We start from the raw sequence: 16129 nt of genomic DNA, 5'->3' as shown, positions 1-16129 counted from the left end.
ATCACATATTTTAGAACAGCAATGAAGCTTTTTACTAATAAAGTGCACAACCCACGCCCCCTAGTTTGGGAACCACTGTGTTAAATGATGCCAGTAAACAGGTGTGTGTGTGTGTGTGTGTGTGTGTGTGTGTGAGAGGAAAAGCTTTCTGTGTGTGCAGTGCTGATGCAGACCCTGTTAGCTCTGTGTGCTTAGCATCACTATCACTGTGTGGGGTCTGTGTGTTTGTGTGTGTGTGTGTGTGTGTGTGTGTGTGTGTGTGTGTGTGTGTGTGTGTGTGTGTGTGTGTGTGTGTGTGCTAATAGACAGTGGCGAGGAGGGAGCGCAGGCGCATCCCCTCAACAGCCGTCACCAACGGAGGGAGGGACAGGAAGAGCCAGGTTGGTTTGGTTCGATGCTCTGCATGACGGACCATTAGCTGTTAGCACATGTTTACCGTGAAATATTAGGGCCTCATGAAAATTAATAGAAATCTGAGCATGACGGACTCTATTCTCCCATGTGCTTAAGTCTAAAAACCACACAGTGGTGCTGTTTCTGGCTGTATGCTATTCTCCTCCTGTACTTAAGTCAGTCACTGCACGCCTTCATCACAGTTACACACTGTGGGTGGAGCCTCCCTGAAATGTGGGCGTTCCCATTCAAATCTAGCTTTACGCGCATTCTCCGGTGTGTGAAAGTCCTTTTCCTCTTATGTTCTTCTAACCCTAGAATAAGTGCAGCGCCCCCATAAGGTGAAACATTATATTACACTAGAAATATGGACGTAGTTACATTTGAAGCCACATAGACTCGTGTGTCGTGCAGCAGCAGCTGTGATCACTCAGCTGCTGCTGTGTGATTAATTATAACTGTGACAGACACAGACTTCTGTCCACGTTGGTCAAAGTGATTCAACTATTTTATGTCCAACGTAAAGTCACAGTTTGATCCACTACAGAGTGAAACATGCTGTCATATGCAGATGAGGATGGAACACAAACTGTTCCCACACATATTTTAATGAGGCTCAGCTCACTTTAAACTATTTATATTTAAAACTGTGTATTATAGAAGTTAATAGTTGTGTTTCACTGTAAACATCCCTCTGTATTAAATGATATGTGGACGCGTTATTACATCATATCTACATCATCTAACTCTGTCACGCTTTACAGTGATGATGATGATGATGATGATGATGATGATGATGATGATGATGATGATGATGATGGAGGAGAGAGATTTTAACTGTGACTGGGACAAAATAATGCCGCCGATCCTCAGTCACACTGCAATAATCTGATCAATAATCTGATCAATGATCTGATCAATAATCTGATCAATAATCTGATCAAATTAACCTGTTACATTGTTTATCATTGAAGGCGTTTCAAATTAAAAGTGAACTTTATAATTTTCACAGATTTCAATAACATTTACAAACGTTGGTAAAACTCCGTGATTTCTAGACAGCCCAAAAAAATGACATCACCGCCTCCTTTCCTTCAGCCCCGCCTTCTTTCACACATACACACTTTTGCTCTATCTTATGAGTGGTGGGCGTGTCAGCAGCCTGGACCAGAGAATACACATAGGAGAGAAGTGTGTAACTGCTGAAACTAAACTAAAAAAGTGCTGAAGTCCACAACTTTAATCTTGAAATTTTACAACTTTATTCTCAAAATATTACGACTTTAATCTTGAAATGTTGCGACTTTAATCTGGAAATAGTACGATTTTAATCTTGAAACGTTACAACTTTAATTCCAAAATATTCTGATTTTAATTTCAAAATGTTACGACTTTAATTCTGAAATATTACAACTTTGATCTTGAAATGTTATGACTTTAATCTGGAAATATCAATAATAATAATAATAATAATAATAATAGATTTTATTTGTATAGCACTTTACATTAAAGAAATCTCAAAGTGCTACATAAAAAGCCAAAGACCTATAATGAACATAACTAGTAAAACAGTTTAAAACCAATAACAACGAGGCATAAAAAGGCTTTTGTAAGAAGGTGAGTCTTTAGGCTGCGTTTAAAAGAATCCACAGTCTGTGGAGCTCTCAGATGGTCTGGGAGAACATTCCACAGTCTGGGAACAGTTGAGCAGAACGCTCGGTCACCCATGCTGTACAGCTTGGTTCTGGGGATTTTAAGGAGGAGAGCTTTGTCAGAACGAAGGGTGCACGAGGAGGTCTGGGGGATAAGAAGTTCCTTTAGGTGGGTTGGGGCATTTCTGTGTACACACTGGTGGGTGAGGAGGGAGATCTTATCTTCAACTCTTTGTTCCAGAGGGAACCAGTGCAGTGATTTCAGGATGGGGTGATATGATCGTATTTACGCACCCCCATCAGGATCCTAGCAGCAACGTTCTGGATGTATTGAAGCTTGAGAATGCTCTGCTTGGGATCCCGATGAGGAGAGCATTACAATAGTCTAGCCTGGAGGAGACAAAGGCATGTAGCAGAGAGAGTGTGTGGGGCGGAGTTTCACAAAATCTCAAAATGTTATGACTTTAATCTTGAAATATTATTACTTTAACCTTCAAATAATACGACTTCAATCTCTAAATATTGCGACTTTATTCTCTTAATATTACAATTTTATTCTCGAAATGTTACAACTTTAATCTAAAAAATTGCAACTTTTATCTAAAAAAAGTAAGACATTATTCTCAAAATATTATGAATTTAATCTCGAAATGTTATGACTTACAGCTTGAAATATTACGACATTAATGTTGTAATGTCCAGATTTTTATTTTATGTTAATGTGGCCCTAATATGCTGTCGTACATGTTTGATTAGCTGTTAGCGTGTTGTTTTAATGCTGATCAAAGTGAGAAGGAACTCACATTCATATCACTGTCAACCTCAAACCTTTTTTAAAGCTGCAGTATGTAGAATGGTGAGACGCTCCACGCTCCCCTCCTGAACAAAACTTACATACTGCAGCTTTAATTCAAGTGTGAGAGCATCACATGGAGCTGTTAGGAAGGGGAAGTGCGTTCCCTGTCAGTGAGACGTGTTCCTGTGTTTCCTGTGAGCAGCAGTCGTCTCAGGACAGAAAGACGGAGGTGGTGCGGGTCAGGAAGGTCAGCCCTTCGTCCTGTCCATCACACAGCCACGCTAGCTGCATTGTGTGCACGTTCTCACAGCTTTGTGTTGATTGATGTTGGACAATCATTCCACCGTGATTTGCTTTCCTCTCATTCCTGCTGCTGCTGCTTGAAAACAAGTGTCATGTTCCAGAAAGGCTCAAAGATCAGAGAAAACCTTTGGATTCTATTTGTTTTCTGTTTTTAAAGTCATTCTAAGTCCTGCTATGGAGGATCACTCCTAGTCTGACACAGGGATGGACCACTGTATCACAGCGGGAGCCACAAACATGTGATTGTATCTGATCTGAGGGTCACATGATCAAGTCATGTCAGCATTTACAGTATTTTTCTTCCTCAAATTATTTCACAAAATCTTCCCAAATTCAATAAAAATTGGTAAAAAAAAAAAATAGAATAAATAAAACAAAGGACATTTAAAGCATCTGTCACTTATTGCTTAGATATTGTTGATGCCTCCCATACTTTATGTCTAATTTATAACTGGTGCAAACTTGGGAACATTAATGTTGAAATTGTTTGTTTTTCAACCTAAAACCACTTGTGATCCAACTGGTCCCTGTTTGGCCCCTGAACTAAAATAAATGAGTTTGACACCCCTGGATTAGTAGATCTGTGTCTAACAAAACACAATATTTTGCAAAAAATAGGACTATTTTACAGTTTTAGAGCCTGTGTTCCTCCATCTTGAAATCATGTGATTGATGATGTCACACGGCCCCACTGCCTGTAAACATCCATTGTTTCTATTGGAGTGAAACATTCAGCCTGATTTATAGATTATTTAGAAGCTTTTTAGATTATTTAGTAGATTTTTAGATCATTTAGTAGATTTTTAGATCATTTAGTAGATTTTTCAGTCACAATGACAACTTGTGCTGCTTTTAGTTGATCTAAAAAACAAGTAAAAGTTAAAGATCTTCTTCTGTAGTGAAGACATTAAACCCCTGTAATAATTAACTCAGTCTTTGCTATGTTGTGTGTGTGTGTGTGTGTGTGTGTGTGTGCGTGCGTGCGTGTGCGTGTGTGTGTGTGTGTGTGTGTGTTTAACGTTTGGATGTGCTCTGATTTTCTCCACAGAAGAGATCTAAGAAACTTGAGGGTGAAACTATTTATATCAGACATAGTAATTTGATGTTAGAGGTTTGTATCTGAACGCTTCCCGTTGCCTGTGAGCATGTCATGTGATCACCTGCCTGCAGCCTTCATCTCACTTTAACATCTGTCTCTGCTTTCTTTTCTGTAGCTCAATCCTTATGGCTTGTCATGCACTATTTTCTTCTCTGATTCTCATGCAAGTAGCTGTGTTTTATTTTGACATTGTGTGTGTGTGTGTGTGTGTGTGTGTGTGTGTGTGTGTGTGTGTGTGTGTGTGTGTGTGTGTGTGTGTGTGTGTGTGTGGAAGGAAGATAGCAGCACATTGAGCAGCTGTGACACATACACAGTATTTCTATAAATGATGGTGACACTTTGAATTTAAAACATATTTCAACTGTAATCTGCTCTGATAATTCCAACGAGTTCAGTTTGTCTTCTTATTTTTTCTATTATTATTCCATTATTTTATTTTATTCACACAACTTTTTTCAGGAATTTTACTTTGATCTCCTGACATGTTTCAACTGTCAACTGCCAGTCTGCCTCAGAAGCATCTGCTGATTGCTTCAATGTGTCTGTCAGGCTGGCCAATCTGGAAAATCTCAACTCTGCAATATCAAATCACTGCATATAGTGTAGGCTCATTTGTGATTTTGTAAAAGCGAAAACTCATTTTGATTTTGAAAGATTCCAGTTTAAAAAAATAAAAATATGAGCAGTTTGTCTGAAACACACAATATGAAGATTAGTAATGACAGAGTTGTTATGTATGTAGGGATCTCTATTATTCTAACAATAACACTCCACTAATAATACAACATCACGTCTTGGACTGAGATAACGCAACAATAACTGGGACAAAACAAACACTGGATCAAAGGAGCCATTGTATCAGGAGGCGGAGCTACAACATCATCAGGGATGAGGGAACATTTTTACTCTCCCACACCTGGGACTTAGCCTGGCAATAAGCCACACCCACTTCTTTACATTTTGTAAAAAAGTGGGTGTGGTAATTTGATCACTTCCTTGTTTCTAAGGAAACCGAGCCAATCAGAGCCTTAGATAAATAACGTCATATCACCTGCACCAATCAGTGATTAAACAAACATGGAGAAGATGTTCAGAGCTGCTCTGTTTCTAAACACCTGATTTAATCGTTATATCTGGATAAATCATTGAAACCACAACAAGAAGAGGCTTTAAACCTGTTACGACCCCCTATAGGATGTGATGTCAAGGCATAAACAAGACGCCACACAGAAATCAAAGGTTATTAAAAGTATTTATTAACAAAATTCTGGCCAAACTTAACAAAAGTAGGGAGGACACTGAGAGGTTCTAGACATCTACTCATAGAATATCCATGTCAAATTACAGCCTGATTCAACGAGCATTAACAGAAGAGCAGTCTTTTGAAAAATGGGGCCCCTGGCACCCCTGTGACATATATAGAGTAATGGACCTCATTCATATATTGGTATGTGTCAATGATTCGGTACCACTGTCGCAATATTTGACTCACAAATAAATGAGAAAACATTTTTAATGGAGCCAAAAAAGGGGAGACCACGGGCCCCTAATCGAATTGTGTGTGGCATAATTGTAATCTACGTTGAATTACCTTTGAAACGATATATCACAAGACTATGTTCTCATAAATTTGGAAATTACCGGTAATTGGGGGTGGGCCCCCGGGCTCCATTTCAAAAAAAGGCCTCCGAGCGTCTCATCATATTCATTCATAGAGTATTCATATCAAACTGCATTCTGATCTAACGAGAACTAACGGAGGCGTATTCATTTGAAAAATGGGGCGTGATGGACACCATTTACATATTGTATGTGTCAATGATTGGTTTCCACCAACTGTCATATTATTTGACTCGCAAATGAATGACAAATCAACTGTATTTATTTTTCTTTCTTTTGGGGTCCCTTGGGCCCCAAATTGAAAACCGGGCTTCGTGGGTTGATGAGTACACATAGATTATAACAGAGGAGTAGTGATTTTAACTAGTGTTCACAAGAAGAAGAAGAACAAAGTCCGGTAGCGCCGCCCTAAAAAGAAAAAAAGATCTACCCATGTCACGCTATGGTCATCAGGTCCGCTCTTCATTTGATTGGTTACTCTGCGTGTGTTTGTCCCGCCCCTTCAGCCCCCCAGAACTCAAACGCCTTGTGAGCTCTTCCAGACTCCCATATTCTCTATTAAACAATGACTCAGCTAATTTGTTTTTTCTAGTTTTCAAACTTTGTTGCCAAAAAATTGAGCTCCGTCACATTAGAACAGATGGATTAATGAAACTGTTTACATGAAATCGTTCCTGCTTTTACTGAATCATTGTGATCAGTCATTTTGTCCCGATGCACACTTCGTCACCATGGCAACGACACAGAGAAATGCATATGATGCAGCTTTAAGTTGACGCACACACAGAGAGAGAGAGAGACGGTGCTTCACGACACCTGAAACAGAGCAGAGAGAGAAGGACGAGGAGAAGACACTGACTGCAGAAAAACATGATACATTATTATCAGGTCATCATGTGTTGGTCTTGGACCTCACTCCTAGTGCCTAGTCAGCACTTATTATAAAAGTGATCAATCTCTTCCTGTTTATTGATAAGCTAACAGTGACTCTAAGGTCTGTAAATGTGACTGTTTATAGACGAGCCCATGTCTGCTCTAGTGGTTATGTTATTATATGATTCAATGATTAGCAGATGCCTCTGAGGCAGACTGACAGTTGAAACATGTCAGGAGATCAAAGTAAATGACTTTAATAAAACAGTTGTGTGAATAAAACACATGTAATGTGTCTGCATTAACAGCAGGAGTCAGTGTTCAGCAGATGTGCTTCTACTTCCTGTTTCCCAGTCGTGTGTGTCACCGTCACACCTCTAACCTGAAAGTTCCCATCCATCCATGCATCCATCCATGCATCCATCCATGATTCTGTAACTCTCCAACAGTCTTCTGACCCTGACTAACATGATAAACCAACACATGATCACATTATTTTTAGTATGTGACGTGCAATCAAGAAAAAAAAGAAAACATACATAATTAAGTAAAAGTAATTAAATATAAGTGCACACATTCCAGTAAAATCATCTAAATCATATAAATACACAAATATAATACAGATATATACAATTATAGTGTGAGAAAAAAAGATGAGGTCATTGTTGATCATGTCAGACTCAATGACGTCTTTCCTTCTGTTGTTGTTTAAATGTGATCCTATTCCTCTTCACCTCTAACAGACATTATTTACCATCCACGTCTGACATTGTTCCCTCTCCCTGAAGGACGTGGATAAAACTCAGACTGAGATCATGCGTCACCACACCAGCATCAGTGAGCTGAAACGGACGTTCATGGAGTCGGTTCCTGAGCCTCGACCCAGTGAGTGGGACAAACGTCTCTCCACCAACTCTCCGTTCCGCACGGCGAGCATCAACGGGCAGCTGCAAGCAGCGGTGAGTCATGCTTCACTCTAAAGGTGACTCAGCATTCAGCAACAAATCAATTTGTTTATTAAGGTTCATTAATTCTTCTTCATCAAACAAAACATCAACCGTTGACTAAATAATTCAGTGAAACACCACAATATTTGCAGGTTCAGTTTCCTATAGTTTTTTTATAGTTTCCCATAGTTTTTAAATATTTTTCCATAGTTTCTCATTGTCTCTTATAGTTTTCCCATAGTTTCCCATAATTTTCTTGTAGTCATGATTATGACTGACTTTCACAAATTGTGGAAAGAACACAAAAACCTAAATTCCTCTAAATGCCACAGTGACCTCTGACCTGTGTGTTGTTGTTTATCTGAATCCTTCACTCACTGGTATCTAAAGACAGACCATGTGCTGTGTGATCCTTACAGTCTGTCACTGAGCCCCTCAGAGGAAGTGTTGCCTACAAAGAGCTGCCATTAGTTCACTCTCAAACCAAGACCGTCACATACGAAGCAGCACAGGTGAGGGACAAGTAGGGTGTGTGTGTGTGTGTGTGTGTGTGTGTGTGTGTGTGTGAGCATCAAGATGCAGAGGAAAGGAGATTTGAGCCTATGCTGAGCCTTGCAGCACCTTAGCATCGTTAGCATCCTGACATGTTTATATGCTGCAGTAAGAACATTGTCATCCCATAGTTTTTCTATTATTTCCCTTAGTTTCCTATAGTTTTCTCATAGTTTTTTTTAATAGTTTTCCCATAGTTTCACATATTTTTTCCATTATTACCCTTAGTTTTCTATACTTTTCCCATAGTTTTTCTCATAGTTTCCCATAGTTTTTCCGTAGTCTTCCATAGTTTTTAGCTTCCTTAGATGTTCATCTGCTGCATTAAGAACATCATCATCACCTCTGATTTCACACACACTGGTCATGTTTACATGGGAGCTTTAATTACTCTTTAAAATGGAATAAAAGTTTATTCCTTGTAAACACATCATTCCTATTGCTAATTTAATTCCTAATTAAAGTTAATTCTGAATTAGGTGGCTGGTTTATTTAGTTTTAATTTCTCTTTCTTGTAAACACTTAACTTGGGTAATTCTGCTTTAAGTTCATTTGGATTGTTCTGTGCTTGCTCAACGTGTGGCGATGACGCGCTGGTGACAATATAATCCAAGATGGCGGCGGCTCGGACTACAGTTTAGAATATTTAATAAGAGCCTTAAAAGACATCTATATAATGAAAAGAGTGGATGGACGGAGGCATACACATGCAGACTTTCACACGGACACACACAGACTTATTAAACACACAAGGACCTCGGGAAACACGGTAAACGCAACATGCTTCACCGACGGCAGGCACTAGGACCCGGAGGCGGAGTAAATGCGTCCCCGTACTGCATTCACAGGCTGTAATATCATCAGTTTCAGAGGTTTACTGGGTTTTTTACCAGTGATTAGTTCATATCTCCTGGTGCTCCACGGTCCAAACTGAAACCATGTGTTATTGTTGAGCAAAATAAAGGTGAAAACAGTTCTAATGTGGTGTTCTGTGTTACAGCCGACAATAAAAGGTTTGTTGTGTGTTTCTCCTGATAGACGTGATACGTCATGTTCTCCTCCTGTCCAATCAGAGCCTTCCCAACCCCCAGACCTAAAGCAGAATTATCTAAAGCCTAATAAACCTGTTTTCCATGTAAACCTCAGTTCAGGAATTACTATTACCATGAAAACACCAAGTAGAACACTTTAATTCCAAATTATTTAAATCAAAATCACTAATTCCTAATTAAAAACATCATGTAACCGTGGCCACTGAGGAGGAGCCAGGGTCCAACGCTGGGACTGTGTTGTTCTAAATCAGCTCCAAACCAATGACACATGGTTCACACTTGTGCTGTGAGAAGTCTGTGATGTTTTCAGTCAGCAGCTCATGTTCGTAGAGCTTAGAACCTAAAAACGTTCATACGCTGACAGGGAGAACACATGTTGGATCAGAGCTCATCTCATCAGAGGAGAACGTTAGGACCCAGGGAACGCTTTCCTCTGAGTGAACTGAAGAAGCCTCTTAGATGAAGTCATGTGCCTGAGCTGAGATAGTGAATAAAGCAGCGACATGTGTCATGTGAGCACTAAGGGGCGTGTCTCTCCTCAGGCCGTGGACAGCGTGGCTGAGCGTGACTCAGGGCTGTTGCTGAGCGCTCAGACCATCACCTCTGAGACTGTCAGCACCACCACCACCACCCAGATCACTAAGGTCAGCTACACCCACTACACTCACTACACCCACCCACATCACACTGAACTTCAAATTATACTCAAGGCCCAGGGGCCAAACCTGGCCCTTTAGAGCTTCACGATTTGGCCCTCAGGAAAATGGAAAATGACACAGAAAACATGAATCATTGTGTAAATGACCAAATAATCCAGTTGTAAAATGTGCGTTAAAATGAATCCTTTTTATGATAATGTTTAATAGGCTGAATATTAGAGAAACAGGTCAAAACAGGAAACTTCAGGTGCTTAAGATTCTTATAAAATGAGCCAGGTGGTCAATTACACACACTTTGTTTTTAGAAAGAGATGGACTTTCTAAGGCTACATTAAAAAAGGGACCCTTAAGGGGGACCAAACAAACATCCCATAATACATAAAGAACACGTACACTAACAGATGGCCCAAAAGGAGACGGGCTACGCAGGAACCAGGGTTCGGACAGGAGGGTTAACCGACTACCAGACACCCTATGTATTTACCTCCTGGAAGAAAGACAATGTGCTTCCACAACATTGCCAAGGCGCATCAGACCAAGTCCGTGGTGGCATGCCAGGGAGACTACACAGGTAGATGTGTCCAGCAGTACTTCAGTGGGAGTGGCAGTTGCAGAAGAGGCAGAATGAACTGAGGGTCCAGAGAAGCGGGACCCACATCCACAGCAGCATCTGGACAGAGGCACGAGGGTGCAGCAAGGATCTGTCCAGCCAAAATAACCCCCCACAGGCCCAGGCACCAAGGCAGAGCAGGACTGAGACATACCTGGACACCGATGAGTGAACGCACCGATGTGCACAAGTGTAGCGCAGTGGGGCTGTACCAAGCACAGCACCCATCGCATCAGTCCACGGGAGCCAGACAGCGAAGGCCTGCACAGAAGAACCACCTTCCCGGTTAGACAGATTGAAGTTACACCACCCTCCCAAACCAAAAAAGGCACGGCTAAGGCAAAACTAAAATTACTCCCCAAACACTGAAGCTATATACAGTACAAAACACAGCCCCAAGGCCAAGGTCACGGAATGTGAGACCCACTAAACATCACCCACCACCCAAGGATTACCACCCTCCCCAGCAACTGCGTACCAAGGAGCAATTTAAGGAGAGGGAAGCAAAAAAGTTAAGGTTAGTGCCTAATGGAACACTCATCCCCTGAGACCCTGGACCTCACAAGTTCTACCCCACAGGGGCGCACAACAGGGCGTCCGCCTGGACATTTGTCTGCCGAATGACGTGTCTAATGTCCAAGCTGTATGCTTGCAGAAACAAAGCCCACCTAACTAAGGGCTGGTTAGGAGATTTAAAGCTCTTCTAAAAGGTCAACGGTTTGTGATCGGTATAGACAACTATACCCATCCACGTAGACCTCAAAATGTTGGAGGGCCCAAATCAAAGCCAAGGCCTCCTTTTCAATCACAGAATAATTGGACTGATATGAGTTAAACTTCTTATAAAAGAAGCACACCATCGTCCCCCCTTTGGAGGAGGATGGCACCAGCCCCGACCTGGCTGGCATCCACCTGGACCTGAAACGGCCTGTCAAAGCGAGGTGCTGCAAGCACCAGACACGAACAACACAGCGCCTTGACATTCTCAAACGCCCGCTGACAGTTTGCGGACCACACAATTTAACATCAGCTTTTATCAACTCTTAAGGGGAAAACAACAGTGGAGACTTTTTTTACAAAAACTCCTATAAAAATAAATAAATAAATAAAAAAACAGCAGAAGATCCTTTTTAGTGGTAGGTTAAGGAAAGCCTGCTATCGCAGTCACCTTCGCGTCAACCAGAGCAACCCTACCCTGGCCCACAATGCGTCCAAGTTAAGTTACTGTAGCGCGTGCAAACACACTTTGCTAGATTCACAGTCAGTTCCCAAATGCTCAAACAAAGACTTAATCAATACCCTGTTGTCAGAACCCAGAAACCTATGTCCTTCATACACCACAATGCACACATTCAGAGCAAGAGTTGGACCCACCTCGCCCTCAACGTTGCTGCCACAGACAGAGTGCTGACAGTACGGCTTCACGAGATTAACGTGACACAATTGCGTGGACTTTCTACGCCCAGGGGTCACTGACAAGTAGTTCAGGTCAAACCCCTGCTCCTTGACAGTATAAGGCCCTGTATACCGCACGTGAAATTGAGAACACACTAGAGGCTTAAGTGTGAGAACCTGGTGCCCAGGACTAAACCCATGACGCTCTGCACACCTATCATACTGAGCCTTCAAACCGGCCTAGGCTAACTGCAGCTGTTCCCGCACCAGACAACCCGCCGTGTACAATCGGTGGCAAAAACCATTCACATAATCTATCAAAGTAGTTGGCGCGGCAGAGGAAATTAGACCACTCTTTAACACTGCCAAAGGCCCACGAACAGAGTGCCCAAAAACAAGGTTGTTCAAACTAAACCCAGTGCTGTCCTGCACAGCCTCCCGAGCCGCCAGCATAAGCCACGGGAGCCCCTCTTCCCAGTCTCGAGACAACTCCACACAAAATATGCACAACAGCGACTTCAGCGTCTGATGGAAACGCTCAAGCGCACCCTGGCTCTGTGCATGGTACGGAGTAGACAAGTTATGTCTAACACCCAGTAATTTCAGGACCTGAGCAAATACATGCGACGTAAAGTTAGAACCACGATCACACTGTATAATTTTGGGAATTCTAAAAACTGAAATGAACTGCAAAAGAGCATTTACAACGACCTTTACAGTAATGAAGCGCAGAGGAAATGCGGCCAGATAACGAGTAGCCTGACACATGACAGTCAGCAAGTTAAAACTCGACTTGGACACAGGCAGTGGCCCCACACAACCAATCAGCAAATTATCAAATGGTTCATTCATCACAGGAATAGGTTGCAACGGAGCCAGCTTATTCTTTTGATTAGGTTTACCTGTCAGCTGGCAGATATGACACCACCGGATATACAGAGCCACAACCCATTTCAACCGCGGCCCGAAAAAATGCTTGAGGACCGCTAGGTAAGTCTTCCGCACTCCAAAAATGACCATCATTTGCCACCTTTAGCCCCTGTGCCCTACATGCCTCAGAAAGTACCAACTGAAACACAGGCTCACTCACAGCTCCGCCCCCACAGCTGGACCATTTGCGCGCAAGCAACAAATCCTGTATAAAACAGCCTTGTGCCAGATCTCGTATCTGAGCCTCAGACACAAATTCCTCAAACAACTGCAAAAGTGTAGGGTCATCCTTCTGTGCCTTAACCCAGTCCCCTTTACACACACTAACAGGTAACATAGGCAGCAACACTGGGTCGACTGTAGCCTTTACTTCGACATCCTGCCTCATGTCATCTCCCTGTTTAGCCTGAGCTCGGGTCACAGCACACACAGGAAAAATTTTACACTCACGAGTCAACCCTAAATCTAGCGGCTCAGCCACCACCACTGGTGGAGGGGTACAAGTGGCCCACATGGTGTTCCTACAGATGTCATTGCCCATAACCATGTTCACCCCTTCCAACGGGAGCGCAGGCCGCACAGCGACCGGAAATACCCCGGACGTACACCAGACTCAAAAATCCCATGAGTCAACACAAAGTCATCGGCCAATTCTGCAGCCATAACAACACTTTCCCGCTCACGCAAGATATGTCACCAGACAGGCAACACATTCTTAAACTGCTCAAGGATAATCAAAACAGACAATTGTTCAACTGTAGTTACCCCTGCACACCAACTCTTTAACTGGGTCTACAACTCATTCACTAATTCATTGTAGGTTTGCTAACACAGCTGCTTTCACTCCCTGATTGGTCAAATTGTCTTGTGCGCACACAGCTGAAAAAGCCTCCTGTGCCTTTCCTGTTGGAACACACTGAAGCAGTATACTGTAATCATCTCTGCATCCGGCCATGCTTTAAAGACAGCTACGCGCTTGAACAGAGTGAAAAACATGTCAGGATAACCCTTGTTAAATTTGGGAACAAAGCACTAATTGGACTCGTCTGCACCATCACGCCGGCCCGACACCGTGCCTTGCCTTCCTATCTAAAACACGGAAACTGTAACAACAACCGCTCCTGTTGTTGGAATGACAGCAGGTCCCCGTGAGCCACAGACGACTGTGAATGCATCATTTTTGGCTCTGCACCTGCACCACCCGGCTCCTTCGCCAACACCCCCCATTCAAACAAAGTTAACATAACCATTGCTTTCACTTCATCTCTCAAAAGGCCTTCATCGACATCAATTCTATAATGCCTTGCAACTTGTAACAGCTCCTGTTGCAAGTTGTTACAAGCTAGAAGAGACTGTAGCAGTTCCTTCTTGCTACCTAACCCAGATCTTACTAACTTATCTGACTTTTCATGCACTTTTCGGAGGACTTAAGCATATGGTCCAGCAGGACGCCAGCTCTCTGCATGCAGATTACCGAACGCTACCCCGCAGATCGCACCCCCGGCTGACCGTTTAACCAGCCAACCTGCCACACATCATGCTGAGACAAAATCTGACCGGACACAAACCGCCTACTGGAAAATGCGCCCCTTCTCTAGCAGGAGACACCCCAAGAAATGTGCGTCACGACCGTGCAGACTCTCCATTGAATAAAACGACAGAACAAACTAAATGAACAAGCTACTTACATACAGACGGACGAGCCCCTAATCTGTCACGACCGGTTCAAAGAGGTGACATGAGACAAGGCCTTTGAAGGCATAAAGGCGATCGAACACCGTTTATTAACAATATGTACAGCAATAATGAGAAAGAGAGTCCAACGGGGTGGCTCCTCAGAGACAGAATGGCACAGAGCTGGTGTTTCCACTCTCGTGAAACGCCAACCTGACAAAGAGCCAATCAGAGGCGGCGCAAATGGCACCCAGTGGCAAACCTGCACAGAGGAGGAAAAGGAGCAACTGTGGAGACAGACTGATCCCCACCCACAGGCTTCTAGGCTACACAGCCGGGGCTGTGGCAGTATTTATTGTGTGTGTCTTTGTGTGTGTGTGTGTGTGTGTGTGTGTGTGTTGTAGACGGTGAAAGGAGGAATCTCTGAGACTCGTATTGAGAAGAGAATTGTAATCACTGGAGATACTGAAATCGACCACGACAAGGTAAGGACTGAGGGATGCATTAGAATATTTTGCATGAATAATAACTATAAGCCCAATGAGCTCTAACAACCTTTATATGTGGATGTAAATGTAGGACATTAAGTCTAAGGGCTTTGTTTTTATTTAATCCACTTTTTAATTATGACAAACTACATTTGGATTTACTTTAATGAATGTTAATTTAGATTAGACCCATGTGGTCCACAGTCTACAGTTTGACCACCAGGGGTGGAGCTCGATTTAGATTTGCCACAGTGAGCATCACAATATAACATAACAATACATGACACAACATAACATCACACAACATAACATAGAACAACATAATGTAACTTAATATAACAGTGTGTAACTGATTCTGATTCTGATAATGTAAAAAAGTAACATAACGTAAAACAGCATAACGTAGCATAAAACAACATAACTTAACATAATGTAACGTAACATAAAACAACACAACATAACGTAATATAAAATAACACAACATAACATTACATGACACAACTCAACATAACGTAGCATAAAACAACACAACGTAACGTAAAGTAACGTAACATAACTTAACATAAAACAACGCAACGTAACATAGCATAAAACAACACAAAGTAGCATAATGTAACGTAACATAAAACAATCAAGTCCATTTACAACACAACATAACATTACATTAAACAACACAACATAACATAAAATAACACAATATAACATAATGTAACGTAACATAAAACACAACGCAACGTAACATAAATCAACACAACATAGCATAATGTAACATAACATAACTTAACATAAAACAACGCAACATAACGTAGCACAAAACAACACAACGTAGCATAATTTAATGTAACATAAAACAACACAACATAACATTACATAAAACAACTCAACATGACGTAACATAAAACAACACAACGTAACGTAATGTAATGTAACATAATGTAACACAAAACAACACAACGTAACATAATGTAACATAAAACAACACAACATAATGTAACAACACAACGCAACATAACATAACGTGACAATGTAACATAAAACAACACAACATAACGTAATGTAGCGTAACATAATGTAACACAAAACAAC

General features: G+C 41.8%; 1 protein-coding gene across 2 annotated transcripts in view; it reads left to right on the top strand.

Moving 5' to 3' along the window:
* Positions 1–16129, top strand: part of epb41a (erythrocyte membrane protein band 4.1a) — a 61777-nt gene that overhangs the window by 20788 nt on the left and 24860 nt on the right. The window contains exons 12-18 of one of the 2 annotated variants that reach the window (XM_028460627.1): positions 306–380; positions 3044–3088; positions 4193–4255; positions 7525–7695; positions 8103–8195; positions 9830–9931; positions 14960–15040. In XM_028460627.1, coding sequence (XP_028316428.1) covers positions 306–380; positions 3044–3088; positions 4193–4255; positions 7525–7695; positions 8103–8195; positions 9830–9931; positions 14960–15040 — 630 coding nt within the window. The remainder of the gene's footprint in view (positions 1–305; positions 381–3043; positions 3089–4192; positions 4256–7524; positions 7696–8102; positions 8196–9829; positions 9932–14959; positions 15041–16129) is intronic. The other variant, XM_028460628.1, reaches the window with a different exon arrangement.

This window comes from Gouania willdenowi, chromosome 11 (assembly GCF_900634775.1).
Source record: "Gouania willdenowi chromosome 11, fGouWil2.1, whole genome shotgun sequence".
In the NCBI taxonomy this organism is placed as follows: domain Eukaryota; kingdom Metazoa; phylum Chordata; class Actinopteri; order Blenniiformes; family Gobiesocidae; genus Gouania; species Gouania willdenowi.
The sequence above is the reverse complement of the archived record's forward strand: the minus strand, read 5'-3'. Positions and strand labels throughout refer to the sequence as shown.